Genomic DNA, 23228 nt, shown 5'->3' with positions numbered 1-23228 from the left:
TCTTCACCAACACCACAATAAGGAATAAGGAAGATGGTCTTATAACTCCCACCCAATCACTTGGGTGGGATTGTACAAATAAGGCGATTGTGGTCAGTTTTGCTTTAAAAGAAAGCCAATTCCAGAGCAGAGAGAGGATCCCCTCACCACCAAGGAAGAACAGCCAGGAGTGGAGAGTGCATCCTTTGGACCCAGGATCCTTGCTCTGAGAAGCCACTGGACTCAGGAGACAGAGAACAACTTGTAACCCTGAAGACGGCTGAGAAGTGGTGGCAGAGAAATGGCGGCAGGAGAGACCAGCAGGAGATCAAGCAATGAGCTTCCCAACCGTTAGAGCGAGAAAGCTGAGTGCCTTTGGGGTCAAGGCTTACTGGCAGAGTGGGGTGCCTCTGGGCGCTTACTGGCAGGGGTTAAAAGAGCTTTGTAACACTTGCCTGAGCAGGGCAGAGGCCTAGGGCCAGAGAGAGGTGTGCCTGTGAGCACACCTGAAAAGAAGCTGTCCTGATGGAAGAACTGTATCCTGAGTGCTCCTGAGCCTGAATTGTAACCTGTTGCTTCCCTATTAAACCCCATAATTGTGAGTATTGTCTATGAGTTCTGGGTGGTCATTGCAATGAATTATCAAACCCCGCAGAGAAGTAGAGAGTGCCATGGGAGGGATGGTTGGTGTCAGAATTGGTAAAGATGGTGGAGAGAAGAGGCATGTCTGACCTCTGCCTCACAGGAATCAACCTTATGCTGTTGATCTTGATTCTCCTTCCCCCTTGTGAAGTTAAAAGAGATCAGACTCCTCCCCCATGCCATTTTTACAGAACATAACCATAATAAATATTTATGTACCCCTGTGAAAGGGCTCCAGAATACATAAAACAAACTCTAAGAGCATTGAAAAGAGAAATAAACAGTTCTTTATAATAATAGCAGGACACTAACACACTGCTTGCTTTCAGTGAAGGACAGAACAATTAGAAAATCAACAAAGATACAGAATATCTGATCATCACAATCAACCAACTTGACCTCATAGACATATGCAGAACATTTCACACAGCCATAGCACAGTACACATTCTTCTCAAACACACATGGTTCATTCTCCAGAGTAGACCATGTTTTAAGCCACGACACAAGCCTCAACAAATTAAAAAATATTGAAATAGTACAAAGCATTTTCTCTGATCACAATCTTTTAAAAGTAGAAATCAGTAACAAGAAAAACAACGGAAAAAAAATTAAGTACATGGAAACTGAAAATTACCTTACTCAAAAACCACTAGGTAATAGATGAAATTAAAAATGAAATAAATTCTTAGAATCAAACAAGAATGAAAACACAACGTATCAAAACCTTTGGGAACACAGCAAAAGCAGCACTCAAAGGTCAATAAAGCATTAAATGCACTTTTTTTTTTTAATCAAATAAGAAGGGACCAAAATCAACAGCTTAACCCTACAACTTGAACAAGAAGAAAAAGAGGAGAAAAAGAAGCCCACAGCCACCAGAAGAAAGGAAATAAGAAAGATTAAAAAGAAAAAAAATTTCTTTTTAATTAGAGCAGAAATAAAAACAACCAAAAGAATCAAGACTAGAAGTTGGTTCTTTGAAAAGATCAATAAAATCAACAACCACTGGCCAAACTGACAAAAGAAAAGAAGGCAAAGATGCAAATAACCCAAATAAGAAAGCAGGTAGGTGACATTACATTGAAGGAATCATAGCCCCCCACCCCCAGAAAAAAAAAAAAAAAAAAGCCCTGGCCCAGACAGCTTCACTGGAGAACTCTACCAAACATTAAGAAAAGAGTTGACACCAATTCTACTCAAATTATTCCAGAACATAGAAAAGGAAGGCGGAATACTCCTGAACTCATTCTGTGAAGCCAGCATAACCTTCATACCAAAACCAGGCAAGACACTGTGAAAAAAGAAAATTACAAACCAATATCCCTCATGAGTATAGGCGCAAAAATACTCAACAAAATACTAGCCAATAGAATTCAACAGCATATGAAAAAAATAATAATACACCACGAGCAAGTGGGATTCATACCAGGTTTGCAAGGATGGTTTGTTCAACTTTAGAAAATCAGTCAACATAATTCACCACATAAATAAAACAAAGGACAAGAATCATATGATCATCTCAATTGATACAGGAAAGGCATTTCATAAATTCCAACACCCATTCCTGATAAAAACTCTCAGCCAAATAGGAATAGAAGGGAAAACTCCTCAACATAATTAAGGGCATATATACAAAATCAACATTTTTCTCAATGGAGAGAGACTGAAAGTGTTCACCTTGAGAACAAGAACCAGACAAGGATGTCCTTTATCACCACTCCTATTCAATATTGTACTGGAAGTCCTAGCTAGAGTAATAAGGCAAGAAAGGGAAATGTTGTCGTTGGTAGGTGCTGTCGAGTCTGTTCCAACTCATTGCGACCCTATGCACAAAAGAACGAAACACTGCCCGGTCCTGTGCCATCTCCACAATCGTTGTTATGCTTGAGCTCATTGTTGCAGCCACTGTGTTAATCCACCTCGTTGAGGGTCTTCCTCTTTTCTGCTGACCCTGTACTCTGCCAAGCATGATGTCCTTCTCCAGGGACTGATCCCTCCTGGCAACATGTCCAAAGTATAAGAGACGCAGTCTCGCCATCCTTGCCTCTAAGGAGCATTCTGGCCACACTTCTTCCAAGACAGATTTGTTCGCTCTTTTGGCAGTCCATGGTATATTCAATATTCTTCGCCAATATCACAATTCAAATGTGTCAGCTTTTCTTCGGACTTCCTTATTCATTGTCCAGCTTTCACATGCATATGATGTGATTGAAAATACCATGGCTTGGGTCAGGCACATCTTAGTCTTCAGGGCGACATCTTTGCTCTTCAACACTTTGAAGAGGTCCTTTACAGCAGATTTGCCCGATGCAACGGGTCTTTTGATTTCTTGACTGCTGCTTTCCATGGCTGTTGATTGTGGATCCAAGTAAAATGAAATCCTTGACAACTTAAATCTTTTCTCCGTTTATCATGATGTTGCTCTTTGGTCCAGTTGTGAGGATTTTTGTTTTCTTTTTGTTGAGGTGTAATCCATGCTGAAAGCTGTGGTCTTTGATCTTCATTCGTAAGTGCTTCAAGTCCTCTTCACTTTCAGCAAGCAAGGTTGTGTCATCTGCATAATGCAGGTTGTTAATGAGTCTTCCTCCAATCCTGATGCCCCATTCTTCTTCATACAGTCCAGCTTCTCGTATTATTTGTTCAGCATACAGATTAAATAGGTATGGGGAAAGAATACAACCCCGACCCACACCTTTCCTGACTTTATACCAATCAGTATCCCCTTGTTCTGTCCGAACAACTGCCTCTTAATCTATGTGAAGGTTCCTCATGAGCACAATTAAGTGTTCTGGAATTCCCATTCTTCGCAGTGTTATCCATAGTTTGTTATGATCCACACAGTCGAATGCCTTTGCGTAGTCAATAAAACACAGGTAAACATCCTTCTGGTATTCTCTGCTTCCAGCCAGGATCCATCTGACATCAGCAATGATATCCCTGGTTCCACGTCCTCTTCTGAAACCAGCCTGAATTTCTGGCAGTTCCCTGTCGATATACTGCTGCAGCTGTTTTTGAATGATCTTCAGCAAAATTTTGCTTGCGTGTGATATTGTTCTATAATTTCCACATTCTGTTGGATCACCTTTCTTGGGAATAGGGACAAATATGGATCTCTTCCAGTCAGTTGGCCAGGAAGCTGTCTTCCGTATTTCTTGGCATAGATGAGTGAGCACCTCCAGCGCTGCATCTGTTTGTTGAAACATCTCAATTGATATTCCGTCAATTCCTGGAGCCTTGTTTTTCGCCAATGCCTTCAGAGCAGCTTGGACTTCTTCCTTCAGTACCATCGGGTCCTGATCATATGCCACCTCTTGAAATGGTTGAATATCGACTAATTCTTTTTGGTATAATGACTCTGTGTATTCCTTCCATCTTCTTTTGATGCTTCCTGTGTCATTTAATATTTTCCCCCTGGAATCCTTCACTATTGCAACTCGAGGCTTGAATTTTTTCTTCAGTTCTTTCAGCTTGAGAAACACCAATCGTGTTCTCCCCTTTTGTTTTTCCATCTCCAGGTCTTTGCGAATGTCATTATAATACTTTACTTTGTCTTCTCAAGAGGCCCTTTGAAATCTTCAGTTCAGTTCTTTTACTTCATCAATTCTTCCTTTTGCTTTAGCTGCTCAACGCTCAAGGGCAAGTTTCAGAGTCTCCTCTGACATGCACCTTGGTCTTTTCTTTCTTTCCTGTCTTTTCAGTGACCTCTTGCTTTCTTCATGGATGATGTCCTTGATGTCATTCCACTACTCCTCTGGTCTTTGGTCACTAGTGTTCAGTGCGTCAAATCTATTCTTGAGATGGTCTCTAAATTCAGGTGGGATATACTCAAGGTCATATTTTGGCTCTCGTGGACTTGCTCTGATTTTCTTCAGTTTCCACTTGCGCTTGCATATGAGCAATTGATGGCCTGGTCCATGGTCGTCCCCTGGCCTTGTTCTGACTGATGATATTGAGCTTTTCCATCGTCTCTTTCCACAAATGTAGTCAATTTGATTTCTGTGTGTTCCATCTGGCGAGGTCCATGTGTATAGTTGCCGTTTATGTTGGTGAAAGAAGGTATTTGCAATGAAGAAGTCGTTGGTCTTGCAAAATTCTATCATTCGATCTCCGGCATTGTTTCTCTCACCAAGGCCATATTTTCCAACTACTGATCCTTCTTCTTTGTTTCCAACTTTCGCATTCCAATTGCCAATAATTATCGATGCATCTTGATTGCATGTTCCATCAATTTCAGACTGCAGCAGCTGATAAAAATCTTCTGTTTCTTTATCTTTGGCCCTAGTGGTTGGTGTGTAAATTTGAATAATAGTCGTATCAACTGGTCTTCCTTGTAGGCATATGGGTATTATCCTATCACTGACAGCGTTGTACTTCAGGATAGATCTTGAAATGTTCTTTTTGACGATGAATGCAACACCATTCCTCTTCGAGTTGTCATTCCCGGCATAGTAGACTATATGATTATCCTATTCAAAATGGCCAATACCTGTCCATTTCAGCTCACTAATGCCTAGGATATCGATGTTTATGTGTTCCATTTCATTTTTTTTTTCTTTTTTTTTAAATTTTTATTAAGCTTCAAGTGAACATTTACCATTCCAATCAGTCTGTCAGATGTAGGTTTACATACATCTTACTCCCTTCTCCCACTTGCTCTCCCTCTATTGAGTCAGCCCTTACAGTCTCTCGTTTCGTGCCAATTTTACCTTCTTCCCTCTCTCTCTATCTTCCCATCCCCCCTCCAGTCAAGAGTTGCCAACACACTCTCCTGTGTCCACCTGATTTAATTAGCTCACTCTTCATCAGTATCTCTCTCCCCCCCACTGACCAGTCCTTTTCATGCCTGATGATTTGTCTTCGGGGATGGTTCCTGTCCTGTGCCATCAGAAGTTCTGGGGAGCATTGTCTCTGGGATTCCTCTAGTCGCAATCATACCATTAGGTGTGGTCTTTTAATGAGAATTTGGGGTCTGCATCCCATTGGTCTCCTGCTCCCTCAGGAGTTGTCTGTTGTGTTCCCTGACAGGGCAGACATCGATTGTGGCCGGGCACCAACTAGTTCTTCTGGTCTCAGGATATTGTAGGTCTCTGGTTCAAGTGGCCCTTTCTGTCTCTTGGGTTCTTAGTTGTCGTGTGACCTTGGTGTTCTTCCTTTGCCTTTGCTCCCGGTGCGTTGAGACCAATTAATGTATTTTAGATGGCTGCTTGTTGGCATTTAGGACCCCAGGTGGCACAATTCAAAGTGGGATGCAGAGTGTTTTCATAATAGAATTGTTTTGCCCATTGATTTAGAAGTCCTCTCAAACCAAGTTGCCCAGACCCCAGCCCCTGCTTCGCTATCCTTTGAAGCTTTCATTTTATCCCATTTCATTTTTGATGATTTCCAATTTTCCTAGATTCATACTTCATATATTCCAGGTTCCGATTATTAATGTATGTTCGCAGCTGTTTATTCTCATTTTGAGTCGTGCCACATCAGCAAATGAAGGTTCCGAAACCTTTACTCCATCCATGTCATTAAGGTCGACTCTACTTTGAGGAGGCAGCTCTTCCCCAGTCATCTTTTGAGTGCCTTCCAACCTGGGGGGTTCATCTTCCAGCACTATATCAGACAGTGTTCTGCTGCTTTTCGTAAGGTTTTACTCGCTTTTCAGAAGCAGACTGCCAGGTCTTTCTTCCCAGTCTGTCTTAGTCTGGAAGCTCAGCTGAAACCTGTCCTCCATGGGTGACCCTGCTGGTATCTGAATACTGGTGGCATAGCTTCCAGTATCACAGCAACACACAAGCCCCCACAGTATGACAAACTGACAGACACATGGGGGAGAAAAGGAAATAAAGGGCATAAAAATTGGAAAGGAAGGAATAAAACTATCCCTATTTGCAGATGACATGATCATGTACATAGAAAATCCTAGAGACCCCACAAGAAAGCTACTGGAATTAGTAGAGAATTCAGTAAAATGGTGGGGTACAAGATCAACATACAAAAATCTGTTGGATTTCTCTACGCTAACAATGAGAGCTCTGAAAAGGAAATCAGGAAAACAATACCATTTACAATTGCCCTCAAAAAAATAAAATACTTAGGAATAAATCTAACTAGGAATGTAAAAGACTTATACAAAGAAAATTATGAAACACTGCTGTAAGAGACCTACATAAATGGAAAAATACACCATGTTTATATATAGGAAGACTTAACATCCTGAAAATGTCAATACTATCCATTGCAGTCTACAAATGCAATGCAATTCTGATCCAAATTCCAACAACATTCTTTAATGAGATGGAAAAACTATTCACCAACTTTGTATGGAAAGGAAAGAGGCCCTGGATAAGCAAAACATTATTGAAGAAAAAGAAGAACAAAATAGAGGCCTCACACTCCCCAGTCTCAGAACCTACTATATAGCTACGGTAGTTAACACAGCCTGGTACTGGTACAACAGCAGACATGTAGACCAGTGGAATAGAATTGAGAACCTGGAAGTAAGTCCACCTACCTATGGACAGATGATCTTCGATAAAGGGTCAAAGTCCATTCAATGGAGAAAGAAAAGTCTGTTTAACAAACGGTGCTGGCAAAACTATATATCCATTTGTAGGAAAATAAAACAAGATCCATACCTCACACCATACACAAAAACCAACTCAAAATGGATCAAAGACCTAAATGTAAAAGCTAAAACTGTAAAGATCATGGAAGAAAAAATAGGGGCAGCACATTGTTGTTGTTGTTAGGTGCCATCGAGTCAGTTCCAACTCATAGTGACCCTATGTACAACGGAACAGAACACTGCCTGGTCCTGTGCCATCCTCACGATCATTGTTACGCAATTATGTCCCCTAGGCACAACACTAGGGGCCCTAATATATGGCATAAATAGTGTAACAAACATAACTAAAATGCACAAACACCACAAGATGAACTAGATAAAAGGGACCTCCTAAAAATTAAACACTTAGTGCTCATCAAAAGACTTCACCAAAAGAATAAAAAGAAAACCTACAGACTGGGAAAATATTTTTGGCTATGGCATATCTGACAAGGAGCTAATCTCTAAAATTTATAGAAAACTTCAATACCTCAACAACAAAAAGACAATTTAAAAAATGGGTAAAAGACATGAACAGACATTTCAACAGAGAAAACATTCTTGCGGCTAACAAACACATGAAGAGATGCTTGCGATCATTAGCTATTAAAGAGATGCAAATCAAAATTGCAGTGAGATACCATCTCACCCTGGCAATAATGACTCAGATTAAAAATACAGAAAGCAACAAATGTTGGTGAGGTGTTGGGGATATTGGAACTCTTATACGCTGCTGGTGGGAATGTAAATACAACCAATATGGAAAATGGTATGGTGCTTCCTTAAAAAGCTAGAAATAGAATTCGCATATGATCCAGCAATCCCACTCCTAGGTATATATCCAAGAGAAGTAAGATCATGAATAGACACATGTACACCCATGTTCATTGCTGCAGTATTCATGATAGCAAAACAAGGGAAACAGCCTAAATGCCCGTCAATGGATGAATGGATAAACAAAATATGGTATACACACACAATGGAATACAGCACAAGGATAAAGAATAATGATGATTCTGCGAAACATCTCACAACATGGATGAATCTGGAGGGTATTATGCTGAGTGAAATAAGTAAATCACAAAAAGACAGATATTATATGAGACCACTATTATAAAAAGTCAAGAATAGGCTTACACACTGGGAGGGAAGGGGGATGGAGGGAGAATCACTAACTAGATAGCAGACAAGTGTTAATTCTGGTGAAGGGTAAGGCAATAACAACAATGTAGGGGAAATCAGCACAACATGACCAAGGCAAAGCAAGACACCAAGAGGTATGCAAGAATAAAGGGCAAGTACGGTAAATACTGTAACATATACAATCCTGCAACAACGTAATAAGTTGGGAATAGATACATGGACTAATATGTATACCAAGTAGGTGAGGGTGGTCATACAGGAGTGCACTCATTTCCATATATAGGTATGGTTGTAGATATTCAAACATACGTATTTGTAAATGCTGCATATATATGCATATGTGTATATATATAAATTTAGCATAAATATTATATAACAGCATTTAGGGGGCACGGTTATAGAAACTACTTAGACATCAGGACTGAACTACTGGACATAAAGGCTGAGGACCATAGTCTCAGGGAACATCTAGGTCACTTGGTGAAACATAGTTCATAAAGATTATGTTCTATTTCCTAGCCTGGTGAATAGAGTCTGAGAACTTAAAAAGCCTGCAAGCAGCCATCTAAGAAGCAACTATTGGTCTCTTCCTGCCAGGAACAAAGGAGAATGAAGAAAACTGAAGACTCAATGAAGGAATTAGCCCAAAGGACTAATGACCCACATGAAACACAGCTTCCTCTAACCTGAGAATAGAAGAAGTAGATGGTGCCCAGCTACCACTACTGACCACTCTGACCGGGATCACAATAGAAGGTCCCAGGTAGAATGGGTAAAAAATGTAGAACAAAATTCAAGTTTACAAAAAAAAGAAAAGACTTACTGGTCTGAAAGAGACTAGAGGAACCCCCGAGACTATTGCCTTAAGACAACCTTCCAACTTGAAACTATAGACACTCCCAGAGGCTACCTTTCAGTGAAATAATAGATGGGGCTATAAAATCAACAATAACATCTGTGAAAAATGTGCTCTTTAGAACAGTTAACTCGTATCAAACCAAAAGGGCAACATTTGCCCAAAACCAAAGATGAGAAGACAGGGAGGGACAAGGAAACCTGAAATGGAAACAGGGAACCCAGGGAGGAAATGGGGAGAGTGGTAACACATTGCAGGGACTGCAACCAAGATCATGAAACAATTTGTGTAAGGATCAGTGAATGCAGTGAATGGAAAATTAATTTGTTATGTAAATCTTTACCTAAAGCATAATATATATATATATATATATATATATATATATAAAAGTTACCAACAGATTGGGAAAAAATTTAGTGTTTCTGGGACTAGACATCTAAACAAACTTGAAGACCAATAGCATAAGAAGTAAGATACTAGTGAGCTGGAATAATGGGAAGCTGTGGTCAGAGGAGCTTTTGAAGTTGAAGATTTTAAAGGTAGAACATATATAAGTAAGGACAACATTAAGAGCAATATGGAGGCCATTGTGTGGTCATGGGGGTGGGCGTTGAAGAGTAGAAGTGAAGATCATCAGAGGAGAGATTAGTTGAAGCTATAATTGCAGGCATTGAAGTTACCATAGATAATGGTGGGACCAGGAACCAAATAACCAACCTGTCTCCTCCTAATCTCTGCCGTGCAGCCTATGCTCTTGTTTCAGGACTGTTCACTGTTTGGGTTTTACCAGAATTGGCAGCTATAGTGAGTGCGAGAGTGCCTTTAGTAACTGGCTCTTTTACCTGACAAAACTATCTCTGATAGGTGGATTCCAGACGATTAATTTAACTTTCTTGACATTTTGAACTTTTAAAGAATCTCATAGCCAAAAACTTCTGTGACCATCTAAAATAATCTAAAATTATAGTCTTCACTTTTATGGTCTCAAAAATAGGCAGTCAGTTCCAAGAGAAAGAGGAAGTATCTGTTAGTGAAAATTATTTTGCCTTATAGTTACTGCCAGGAGCCTGGTGGCGCACTGGTTAAGAGGTTGGCTGCTAACCAAAAGGTCAGCAGTTGAAATCCACCAGCTGCTCTTGGAAACCCTATGGGGCAGTTCTACTCTGTCCTGTAGGATAACTATGAGTTGGAATTGGCTAGACGGCAACGGGTTTTGTTTCGTTTTTTTTTAATAGTTGCTGCCAAGCATTTCAGAATTTCTTTCAGGAGTTCCACAAAGTCAGAGGTTTTCTTTCAAACAAGTTGCAGAGAGGGAGAGTTTTAGATAAATGAGAAAAGAAACGCACAGACTCAATGGAGAGAATGTAGAGAGCAGTAATGAATCATTAAGAAAGGAAACCACATTTTCTGGCGAAAGAATTACTTTCTACTGATTTCAGTTCAAACACCATGGAGACATCATTACATTTCCGTATTCTGAACACTTTGAGGAGCCTCAGAGACGTTTCACTATGAAGTCAGAAAACATGAAACTTCAGGGACAGACAGTCAATAGTGGTAGAGACTGTAATATAATGGCAGAGACTAGACTGTGAAATCAGTTACTAATAACATCTGTTGGGTGTGGTTATTATCTTAGCTCAGTTTGTGGCTATCTGATTTCTGTAAAACATTTCTAAAAGAACATAATATACCTTATAAAATGTCTCAATCAGGGGCTCTTAACATGAGGCCCCAGATTGGCTTTTTGGACTTTAAGTCCTTATTTTACTTGACCTCCCAGCACCATTTGATATGGTTGACGCTCCTCATTGTTGGAAGGTCCTTTTCTTTGGCTTCCTGGATACCATAATCACCTGGTTTCCATTTGACGTTCCTGGCTACTCTTTTTTGTTTTGTTTTTAAGTGTATTTTGCTGACTCTTTTTCTACCAAACTTCTAAGTATATTTCATGCTATTTCTTGATTTGTAAAATTTAGATATACTTCTTGCTATAATAGGATTCAAGGCCTGGTGGCACAGTGGTTAAGTGCTCAACTGCTAACCAAACCCACTAGCTGCTCCATGGGAAAAAGATGCAGCAGTCTGCTTCCCTAAAGATTACAGCTTTGGAAACCCTATGGAGAAGTCCTATTTTGTCTTATAGAGTCACTGTGAGTTGAAATCTACTCTGCAGCAGTGGGTTTGGTTTTATAATAGGATTCAGGTCACTCATCTCTCTTCTTAAAACTATGTATCTATATTTTTTTTATTGGTAACTTTTTAAATGTATAGTTAAACCTCTATTCCTTGTTCTATCCACTGTAAGCAGTAGCTCAAGTAATTTGAGTCTGCATTTTGGAAGTTGAGGCTACCCTTTTTCCACTTCTCCCATTTTTTACATTGTAAATTCTTGTTCTATCCACTGTAAGCAGTAGCTCAAGTAATTTGAGTCTGCATTTTGGAAGTTGAGGCTACCCTTTTTCCACTTCTCCCATTTTTTACATTGTAAATTCTATCAGCTATATTTGTATATTTCAAGACAGATATCATTTATTGTCTATTCTATAACCGTAAAATCTTTTGCACTTTGTCAATTGGTGGCTTCTAAAAGTTGAAAACTAGTAAACAGTGTTTGAGTTTCTATGATTATGTAAGTGTTCTTTACTTCTGAGTTAACTAGTATACTATGATTATTATCTCCTTCTCTGCGTCCTAAGCCACTCAAGGAGAATAGTCCTAGCATCAAATTCAAATGTCTCTTCTTCAGTATACTTCATTTTACTGCATTTTAGTTTTCTTCATATTTGAGCCATTTTTTTTTCCTTGTATAGTTTTTCTCTGGAGTTTCTGATTGCTTTTCTTTTTCCTTTTTGAACAAGGAAATATGCACCTTCTTCACTACATTCCTAATTTCTTTGAGCCTCTTGTTTATTCATTGAAAAGAATATGTTCTTCATGAAGCCTGCTGTCTTCATGACCTAACTGAGACTCATTACTTCCTCTTGGACCATTCTTTACAGTTTATTGTTTTACATCAAACTACTAATAGCTTTTGCTTTTTTTTTTTTCAATCACTTTATGACCCTTTCCCATATCCTCAAATACTTTTACCCTTTCGGCCTCTAAATATTAGCGTTTTTCAGATTATGGTCCTGGGGCCTCTTTTCACTCTCTGCATTCCCCCTAAACAATCTCATCCATGACTTGGACTTTAAATACTAATTATATACTGAAGACACCAAAATGTATACTTCTTCCTTTATGATTTTCGCATTTAGGTAGTGTTTAAGATTAAAAAAAAAAACTTTGCTACACTGCCTTCGAGTCAATTCCAACTCATAGCTACCCTATAGGACAGAGTAGAACTGCCCCATAGAGTTTCCAAGGAGCGCCTGGCAAATTCGAACTGTCGACTCTTTGGTTAGCGGCCATAGCACTTAACCACTACGCCAACAGGGTTTCTTTTCTACATTGAGATCGTAAAAATATTTTCCCATTTTGTCTCAGTCTTAAAGTTTTGTCTTTCACATTTAAGTCTTTATTACACTGGAATCAATTTTTTGAGGTCAAGGTCTGATTTTTCCCCCATCAAAAATAACCAGAATTAATTATTCTTTACTTTTCCAGCTGATCTAGATACCACTGTGCCTGATTGCTTTTGTTGGCAGTGTGAGAAGTAGGTGATAGGGTCCTTTTGCAGATATCCTATTCATGTCCTTGTATTCAGTCTCTCTACTCACTTCCAACTTCCATATCCAAAGTTCCTCTCCGAAGTTCTACTAGGCAAGTTGGCTGCCGTCTTTGTTCTCATCTTCAGCACATATTTTAGGCTCTGCATTCCTCTGCCCTTCTTCATCAGTCCACACTCTTCACTTCACCTCTTCCAGGAATTTTCTGAAATCTCTTGCTGCCATTGGTCCTCCCCTATCATGATTTGTCATTGTTGAGTTTATACCTTTTTAATTATTATATTCTCTAGTGGGGTTTTGGAGAGAGAAGTTTTAAACATGTGTGCTCAGACTGTCTGCTATCTTCATCTGAAAGTACAAGGAGTTTTAAGTATTAGAAATTGTATTACCACGTTCTCTGTAAGTCTTTATAATTAAATTTTATCTGTCTGGAATGATGTAATCATGGCTATCTCTAAAGATACAAAGCTAGTCAGAAGTCTACAAAGTCAGTTCCTTAGGATTCTGATTTGTTTCGTAATATTACATAAGGTTTTCTATTTTAAACAATGCTATGTATAGTCTTTAGTATTTCATAATGCCAAAAAGAGGCTAATTCTTGTGTTACATTGTCTGTGACCTTTGGCTTATGGGTGTGTAACTAAATGCCTGGAAACAAGTATCCATGAAAAAGTTATAGGCACATAAAGGGAAGAAATTCTATAAAGCTTTGGTATATCCCATTAATGATTTCACTGTTCACTGTACTTGGGACAGCTCTACGGTAAAATGACACATTGCAGGTTTCTTTTCCCTTGTCAGAAATGGGAAAGTACTTGGTGTAATGTTTTCTTTGCTTACATTGGATGTGTGCAGTGAAGCTGGTTTATTTTTGGTCATTTCCTGTCTATGAATGCTGTGGTATTTTAGCTAACACTACTATAATAAAGTATAATGTATAAAATGAATTTCCACACCTCTGAATGTTGTAATAGAAATTCATAAAGTAAGTTATTATAGGAATCAGCACCACTTATTCATTGGGAAAAGAATCTTCCGAAATATTTTAAGCCTTTCTATTCTAGCCTGTTATAGAAAGCCCAAAGGAAAAAAAAAAAAAAAATACATAATACTCTGGAATATTGTCCTTTTTTCCACTTAGGCATTTTGAGTATGTTCTCCATTTAGCCTAACATTCAGTGACTCATTACTTTATTAAGTTAATCATCCTGTGTTTTCTTAGAGCCCTTCACTAACTGAGAAGACATAGAGTACTTTTCTGATTCATTCTTATGTAAAAGTAGAGTTTTTGCTTTATAGGAACAGTTAGACTTGGAAATAGCCACTAAAGATCTTGAAGAGAATTCCTCTTTGAGCAAACTGCCTCTTGTCATATAATTAATATTTGGGCTGGGGAATGTATTTGCCTTCATGAGAAAACAAATTTTACAACGTGGATCATCCATAGAAGAATACTATCTTATTAGAAGAGTTTGTTACCAACCCCTAGGAGGTGTGTTCTGTCCGGCGCACTCAGACTTGCCAACTATCTGGACACTGGTCTTTGAGAAAGAGAAAGTAACTTTATTGCAATGCACAGAGCAAGGGAGGGGGCGGGGGGGGGGAGTTCCTCAGATCCAACTCCCGACCTACAAGGAAGCAGGGTTTATATGTGATTTGGGCAGCAATATGGCAGCCCCGCAGGTGTACTAAAAAAGTGGGAGGGAAAATTCTAGAAGGCAGCCAGGAAACAGGAGGTGACATGGTTCTTGTTGGACCTCTTGCTTTGGAATAGGATCTGGGTGATGATTTTTCTTCTGATTCATTCCACCTGTTGCTGCATCCTCTGTTGAGGTCAATTAGTGGTCACAGCTGGCTGTTCTGTGCATGCAGGGTAGGCCAAATCTGGCTTGGGCTAGTTTAAGGACTAATGGAAATTTACTGGTATTCATAGGGCCAGGTTACAAGTGTAGGGTCAGGTTACAAGTGTAGTTCAGACTAGACAGTTAAAAAACTAGACCAGGTAACCCAGTCACGCTCCACAAATTTTAGTCACACTTGACTCCTCCCTGCTTCATTCCCCATAGTCAGTCACTAACTCCTACTTTTATTTTCTCTGAAATATATGGTAAATCTATGTTCTCTTCTTTTGTTAATAATTACCATTAAAATGTATTGCACTAAGCATGAGGCAGGGTTTAGAATATTAATTCTGGTCTTCACAACAACTTTGAAAAATAGGTATTAGATAATCATTTTACATTCAAGGAAACAGGAACTCAAAAAAAAATTATATAACTTACCCCAAAAGTTATCTGTTTATCAATGGCAGATCTGGAATTTGAACCCAGGTCTGCCTGATTTTCTTGACAATACCATTTTCCACTACACCACCCCTTCTTATATGTTATGCGCTCAAAAGGTCTAGTTGACACTATCGCGCTGGTCTTCCTATTAATCTCCCTGCATTCTGCCTGTCCCTGCTACATTCTCCACAGAGCTGATGAACTTACCTGTCTGAAGTAGGTTGCTGAGGGCAGAGAGCATTTCTTGCTCATCTTTGTATTCACAGCGCTAGCACCAAGCTTCATGCATGGCGCACTGGAAGTACTAACGTATTGCATTGAATATGGTCTTATTACTTTTTTATTTTAAAGCCTTTTAACTCTACTGGGCAAAATTTGACTTTTCAGCCTTATCTTCATCTGCTCCCCCATATGCCCTCCATTTCAGTATTCTAGCCATATTGAAATTATTCTTACCTGAATAAAAGCCTGATATATGTAATCAGGCTTCTCTGCCTTTCCTCACTCTTTTTGTTTTTGTTTTTTTCCTTTTGTTTTTTAGTGTGCCTAAACTGTACTTCCTTCTTCTACCCCTAATAAAGTTCTCCTATTCATCTTTCAAGTATCAGTTTAAATGTTACCTCATTTTGAAGCCTGATTTTTCCCCTGTATGAGAATTAGTCATTCCTTCCTCTGTTTCATAATGTATCTTTTAAATATTCATTTTATAGCGATAAGCTGTACCACAGTTAGTATATATATTTATCTTTCTCTCCAAAACCCAGTGCCTCGCACAGTATCTAATATATAATAGATGTATCTTCATAAAAACACATTTGTTTAATAATACGTTGAAGTTATTTCAGTTTAGAAATTATATTCTATGTGTTTATTAGATTGATTGCAGATTAGGATTGTTGTCGTTGTTTGGTGCTGTTGACTCGATTTCAACTCCTAACGATATCATGTGACAGAGTAGAACTACCCCAGAGGGTTTTCAAGGCGATAATCTTTACAGGAGAAAGACCAGGTCTTTCTCCCATGGAGCCACTGGATGCGATCCAACCTCCGACCTTTTGGTTAGCAGCAAAGTGCTTACCCATTGCACCACCAAGGCTCATTAGAGTAAGATTAGGGTAGTTATAAAAGTGAGAAATAGTTTTGCTGTATTCGGAAACATGCACATGATCTCTATACTGATTTTCCTTATCAATGCAGATGATTTAGTGGTCTGTTCAGAATTCCTAGCATAGTATCCTATATATAGTGGATTCTCAGCAAATGTTTGGTGAATGAATGAATGAACAAATGAAGTGATATACTCATATATGACTAAAAAGATATGGACTTATCTACCAAGCATACCAGGAAAACCAGAAGGACAGTTCCCAGCGTGTAAAGATTGTTTAAGGAGCCCTGGTGGCGCAGTGCTTAAGACCTCAGCTTCTCATCAACAAATCAGCAGTTCAAACCCACCAGCCACTCCACGGTAGAAAGATTTGGCAATCTGCTTCCACAAAGATTTAAAGCCTTGAAAACTCTGTGCGTCCATTCTACTCTCCTATAGGATCTCTATGAGACAGAATCGACTCAGTGGGAACAGGTTTCTGGGGGGTTAAACATTGTTTAGCAAACTTTCTAAGTCATTTCATGTGGAGATTAGAAAAACTTACCCAGGGGAACAGGTTTTTATAAATGTGGCCAGATTTCGAGGCTAAACTCAAAAGCCTCATACAGAAAGTAATTGAAATGGCTTTAGGTATTGTCTTATTTAGAGGGTGGTATGTTTCCTGTTGAGAAGAATGAACTGTTTACAGTTCAGCAAACTTGCCATTTGTTTTTACTGAATGTCCGTGTTAGATATATGTAAGCTGAGAATACTCCTGCTTTGTTTTATAATCTTGTTACTGTTTTTTAAGTGGGCTTATTTATTACTTCACTTATTTTCCCAACAACTTGCTTGACACCTTTACACAAAATAATCACTTTCTGATTCAGAGGTCCCTGTGTGGTACAGATAACAAATATGGCTACTAACCAAACGTTGGCAGTTGGAGTCTACCCAGCGGCACCTCTGAAGAAAGCCCTGATGATCTACTTCCAAATAATCACCATTAAAAACCCTGTGAAGCACAGTTCTGCCCTGGCACACATGGACTTGCCATAAGTTGGGATCAGCTCACCGGCAACTGGTTACTGGTTTCTCATTACAGACTTTTTATTTTGGAGTTTACTTTCTTAAACTTCTAATCATATAGAGGATGAAACAAAGAGATTCCAAATATATGACATGGAACAACACCACTTCCCAAAGAACTTACTCATGTGTTAGGTACAGAGTTCTGATTCCTCCTAATTTTTACATTAAAATTAAATTTCTTTTGCTGGGTGTTGTGGCATCAGGCATTTCTGTGTCAACTAGTGTAGTTTTTTTTTCCCCTTCACCTTACTTCTTCATTCTTTGCCTCACCTGGATAAACCTTGCTAACTCATACTCTTTTCTATATCACTGATTCTACCCCTTTGCTCAAACCACAGCTTATGGTTAGAATATCCTCCTTAAGATTTAATAGAAACTCATTTAAAAAAAAAATTCTTAATTGTCTCACTTCATTAATTCTTTCAAGAAATATTTATTGAGCAAAACATATGCTAGGAGCTATATTAGATGCTGAATCTGCTATAGTGAATATGACATAGTTCAAGCCCTCAAGGGTCATAATGTTTAATGAGAAACAGACAAACAGATAATTATAGTACAATGTGGTAAGTGCTATAATAGAGGTGTATACTCTTTTCATCAAGACTTCTTTATTTTAGCGGTAGTGAAATGGTAACTCCTATCCTTTTCTTGTTCCAGAAATGATTATATGTTCTACCTGGCACAGCATATCACACAAAGCACAATGTATGGAACTCTTAATTCTCATTTTATTTTTGTTCTGTCATCAGCCTTTACCTTTATAAGATGATGATCTAAGATTATTCATATATTAATAAGCATTGAATGCTTAATTATTCTCATATAATGATTATCTTAAGCACTGGTCTATGGAAATCAAGCCTTTTTGTGTTTTCTTGGTTGCTCATTAGAGTAGACTGATGTCATCACTCAGCTTGTTATTGTATAGACAAATGCAGTTTAAATGGTACCCTCTGAAATAACTACGTGAGTGTCTAGTAAAGCATGGACAACCAACAGAAAGATGGTTTGTTAGTCTTATCCTCCTACATCAGCGTTATAAAACTTTTGAACATCTCTAATATTTCATTCACTCAGTATACTTTGGGAAAAGCCAATTACTGGGCCCTAGAGTCCCCTCAAAATGAATAAAATGTAGTCTTTAGCCTCAGAGAGGTTCTATCTGGTGGAAGGGGCAGATTTTAAGTATCTAATTTTTTTTTTTTTTTTAACTCTAATATAGGGTGAGAAATACCGTGTTGGAGGAGTGTACAAAAGTTCGTAGAAGCACAGAGGCAAGGGCAAAGCATTGATTTAAATAAGGGCAGATAAATACTGCCTGAAAGCAAAAATTCGGGAATGAAAACACACAGAACAAAAGCCAAGCATTATTTAAGTTTTGACGTTGGGTAAAACAAATACTTATGTCTCTATTCACACAGCAGAAAATTTCAGTTGGATGGAGCTGTTTCTTTTATGGTTATCCTTTAGACAGCCTTTTACAGAAAATGTGGCTCTTACTTTGGAAATAGAAATTGCCATATTCAGTAATGTGAAGTGATTTTGTGTATATGCAATGTTGTTGTTAGGTGCAGTCAAGTTGGTTCCGACTCATAGCGACCCTATGCACAACAGAACAAAACACTGCCTGGTCCTGCGCCATCCTTACAATTGTTGTTATGCTTGAGCTCATTGTTGCAGCCACTGTGTCAATCCACCTCATTGAGGGTCTTCCTCTTTTCCACTGACCCTGTACTCTGCCAAGCATGATGTCCTTCTCCAGGGACTGATCCCTCCTGACAACATGTCCAAAGTATGTAAGACACTGTCTCGCCATGCTTGCCTCTAAGGAGCGTTCTGGCTGCACTTCTTCCAAGACAGATTTGTTCTTTCTTTTGGCAGTCCATGGTGTATTCAATGTTTTTCGCCAACACCACAATTCAAAGGCGTCAACTCTTCTTCGGTCTTCCTTATTCATTGCAATACAGTAGTGGATTTTTATCTGTTTCAAAATGGGGAGGATATTTTAATTGGTTTTACTGATGATGCCTGTAGTATATACTTGCAAAGTTTCAAACAACACTGAAGTATTCAGAAGTAGACAGTTTTCCCCTTATCTAACCTCTGAGAGATAAATTATTATTAACAGTTACATGTTTTTTCAAATGTTTTTTTAAGCATATTTTTGTATTATATGGTTCTTACTATAAAATATAGTGTTTTAGTTTTTTGTCCAGCCAGACAATGGAATACTTTATAGATTAGGAAAACCTATTTATGTTGACATGAAAAGATACCCAGGATACATTAAATGGATTATTTTAAAACTAAACAGACTGGGGTTTTAAACCTTAGCAAGCAGCCATCTAAGATGTATCAGTGAGTCTCAACCTACCTGGATCAAGGGAGAATGAAGAACACCAAGGATACAAGGTAATTACAAGCCCAAGAGACAGAAAGGGCTAGATGAACCAGAGACTACATCATCGTGAGACCAGAAGAACTAGATGGTGCCCGGCCACAACCGATGCCTGCCCTGACAGGGAACACAACAGAGAACCCCTGAGGGAGCAGGAGATCAGTGGGTTGCAGACCTCAAGTTGTCATAAAAAGACCAGACTTAATGGTTGGACTGAGACTAGAAGGACCCCAGTGGTCATGGTCCCCAAACCTTCTGTTGCCCCAGGACAGGAACCATTCCCGAAGCCAACTGGTCAGACATGGATTGGACTGGACAGTGGGTTGAAGAGAGATGCTGATGAGGAGCGAGGTACTTACATCAGGTGGACACTTGAGACTATGTTGGCATCTTCTGTCTGGAGGGGAGATGAGAGGGTAGAGGGGATTAGAAGCTGGCAAAATGGTCATAAAAAGAGACTGGAAGGAGGGAGCAGGGTGTCTCATTGGGGGGAGAGTAATTGGGAGTATGTAGTAAGGTGTATACAAGTTTTTATGTGAGAGACTGACTTGATTTGTAAACTTTCACTTAAAGCACAATAAAAGTTATTTTAAAAAACTAAACAGCATCAATTATCTTTAACTGATATAAATAATTTGGGTTTAAAGGTGGGTTTTTTGTTATTTATAATATGCCTCTTTTTTAATTAGAATATATGTTAAAAGGATATAATCTACAAGCTATTTTGTTGAAAATTAGTTTTTGGTGTTCTGGGTTTCATTATGGAAACGGAAAACTGAATATAACATTTCAAAGAGCTTTCCCAAGAGGTCTTTATATTATGTTATTTACTTTACAAAAGTAAAAGCTTATAAAGCTTTCATATAAAATTGTGCCTTTGGTTTTCCAGGCCTCTGGACTCAGGGCTCATCAGTGCTTTACAAGGTCTGTCTGTCACAGACACGCACCTGGTGGAAGTGGATGGAGATACCCTTTCGCTCTATGGCTCAGGAGCACTGGAATCGCTGGATCGGAATTGGAGTGTTCAAACAGCAGGAATGGTCACAACAGTCTCCTTCACTTTCATAGAATTTGATGAAATCGTCCAAGTGCTTCCCAAATTGAAGATTAAGTTTCCTAATTCTCTGGTAAACATTTCCTTTTAGTCGTATATTTGAATTACTCTCAGTCACGACTTGTGTGTTCAGGCCAAAGACCTGTTTTAACTTTTATTTATGCAGTTTCTATCTGGCAGGGAGACTGAGTTTTTGTGTGGATTTTCTGGAGCTGGGATTTAAATTAGTACTTTGTAAATGACCTTCCGGTTTTCAGTTAATACTGGACTTTTTCTCTCTAAAAATGATTCTTTATGAAGTAGAAAGGATAATATAAATTTATTCAAATTATGTATTTCTACCTTATAAAACGTTCAACAAGACCTCATGTAACCCTGTAATATGTATTCATTTACTGTACCTAATATTGATGGAATATGCATTTATTGTACTTTTATAGTAAAAAAAAAAAAAAAAAAAGTAGTCCCCTAATAATGTGGAATAATTTTAGTAGCTTATTAAAATTACTTTGAGAAGTTAGCCTTCTCTAATTATGGTTTTATTGTGTTACGTATTAGTATATAGTCTGCTTCTGTAGAGATTTACAGCCCCGGAAGCCCTGTGAGGTTGCTATAAGTCGGAATCGACTCGACGGTAGTAGGGTTTTTTAATGCATTTGAGAAACTGTGATTTCCATATAAATTATCTCCTGGGTTTTTATTATAGTTGTGTTTTTTCTCTGTTAGCCAAGTAATTTCCTCACCTGTCCTTTTCTGGTGTTTTTTCTTTTGCCACTTCATCCTTTCTGAAGAAGATGTGCAGACATGGAGGCAGTATGTTTAGACAAGTGCTACTAGATTCACAGATGGAAAACTTGAGTTAGCATTTTAGTTTCAGTGATTCCATTTTCCTGTAGCCAGTTTAACTAGCCTACTAGTAGTTGTCAAGACACAGATAATAGTGGCTAACTAGTTCTGTACAGGAGCAGTGTGAGCCCTGTGTTTAGAATGTTCCGAGATTTTTATTTCCAGTCTTTTCTTTGTAGGTTTAATGTCAGTGTAAAGCATATAGAACCTTTGTAATGCCGGCAAGGATCTGGATTATTGGCTATTTATATAAATTTTAAGAATCTTAGTTTGTTAATAAATGAGGGGATATCCTTGGCAGAAGTGAAATCATCCTGGATATAATATTGGTAGATTGATACATTATTGTCATATAAGTTTAGTATATTCAGTTGATTTAATCTAATTGAAAACATACTAGCTAAGCCTAAAGTTTATAGATTTACTGGGGGGATGATCTGTGAGTCAGTAATGTTAGTATTTTAAGATGGTTAAACTCATTGTTCACTTCTTATTGTGCGTTTTATTATTGCAGCACCTTAAATTCAAGGAAACAAATCTTGTAACGCTACAGCAATTTAATGCCCTAGCACAGCTTCGCCGCATTGACCAGCTGACAATCGATCCTCAAGGAAATCCAGTTGTCAACTTTACACTCTGGAAATACTATGTACTATTCAGGCTGAGCCATTTTAGTATGCAGAAAATAAATGGGACAGAGGTAAGCTAAATACTAAGTGAACCATAGAATAAAAATTTCCTTTTTAGAATAAATAGTCATAAAAATGGTTAAGAATTTAAATAATCATAATAGAACTTTTGAGAAATATATATATTTTTAAGATCTTCATATTTAAAATGTCAAAAAACTAAAAATCTATTCACCCAAAATTTCTAAAGCACTAAACAGATTCTAAAAATCAATGGTAACCAGATTATGGTGAATAGTAAATACTTTTACTTTGTAAGCAATCAGAGGAGTAAAATGTTGGTGATGTGACAGAAAAAAATGAAGAACTCTTCTGCAGGTAATGTAATATTGCATTTGTCACAGTGCTTTGCAAACTGCCTGGCATATAAAAGGGGATGGAGAAGTAATACCCAACTATCTACTAGTAAAGATTGTGGCAGAGGAAAGGAAGACTAAAATGGAAAAAAAGAATATACATGGGAAAAAGAGTGATAAACAAAAAAGAGATGAGAAGAAAAATAAGGAGGAAAGGTAAAAGAAGGAACATAAAATGAGAGAAAAAGGAAAATGAAATGAAACAAGCATAAGTAAGCATCCGCTCTGCTTTGTTAATAGTTTATAATTATAACTGCCTGCTGCTTGTGGTGTAACTGTTGGATAACTACAAAATTATTAATGAAAAGTTATTTTTTTAGCTGAATTCTGCAAAGCTTATCACAAGCTTAATCCCCTAGCTACCCAAAAACCATGTTTTCTTTAGATACTATTTTAAAAGAAGAGAGAAGCTATGTTTATGCCTCTACTGAATTTAAATAATCCTCCAAGTAAAACATATTTAATGTGTTATTAAGGAGCCCTGGTGGCACAGCAATTAAGTGCTCAGTTGTTAACCAAAAGGTTGGTGG

At 38.2% G+C, this 23228-nt stretch overlaps 1 protein-coding gene across 7 annotated transcripts in view; it reads left to right on the top strand.

Annotated features, from left to right (window-relative positions):
• Positions 1–23228, top strand: part of LRRC49 (leucine rich repeat containing 49) — a 176933-nt gene that overhangs the window by 129071 nt on the left and 24634 nt on the right. For all 7 annotated transcript variants that reach the window (XM_023552871.2, XM_023552872.2, XM_010593717.3 and 4 more), the window contains 2 exons: positions 20643–20880; positions 22168–22353. In XM_023552871.2, the coding sequence (XP_023408639.1) occupies positions 20643–20880; positions 22168–22353 (424 nt within the window). The remainder of the gene's footprint in view (positions 1–20642; positions 20881–22167; positions 22354–23228) is intronic.

The sequence above is a fragment of the Loxodonta africana genome, chromosome 13 (assembly GCF_030014295.1).
Source record: "Loxodonta africana isolate mLoxAfr1 chromosome 13, mLoxAfr1.hap2, whole genome shotgun sequence".
NCBI classification, from domain to species: Eukaryota; Metazoa; Chordata; class Mammalia; order Proboscidea; family Elephantidae; genus Loxodonta; species Loxodonta africana.
The sequence above is the reverse complement of the archived record's forward strand: the minus strand, read 5'-3'. Positions and strand labels throughout refer to the sequence as shown.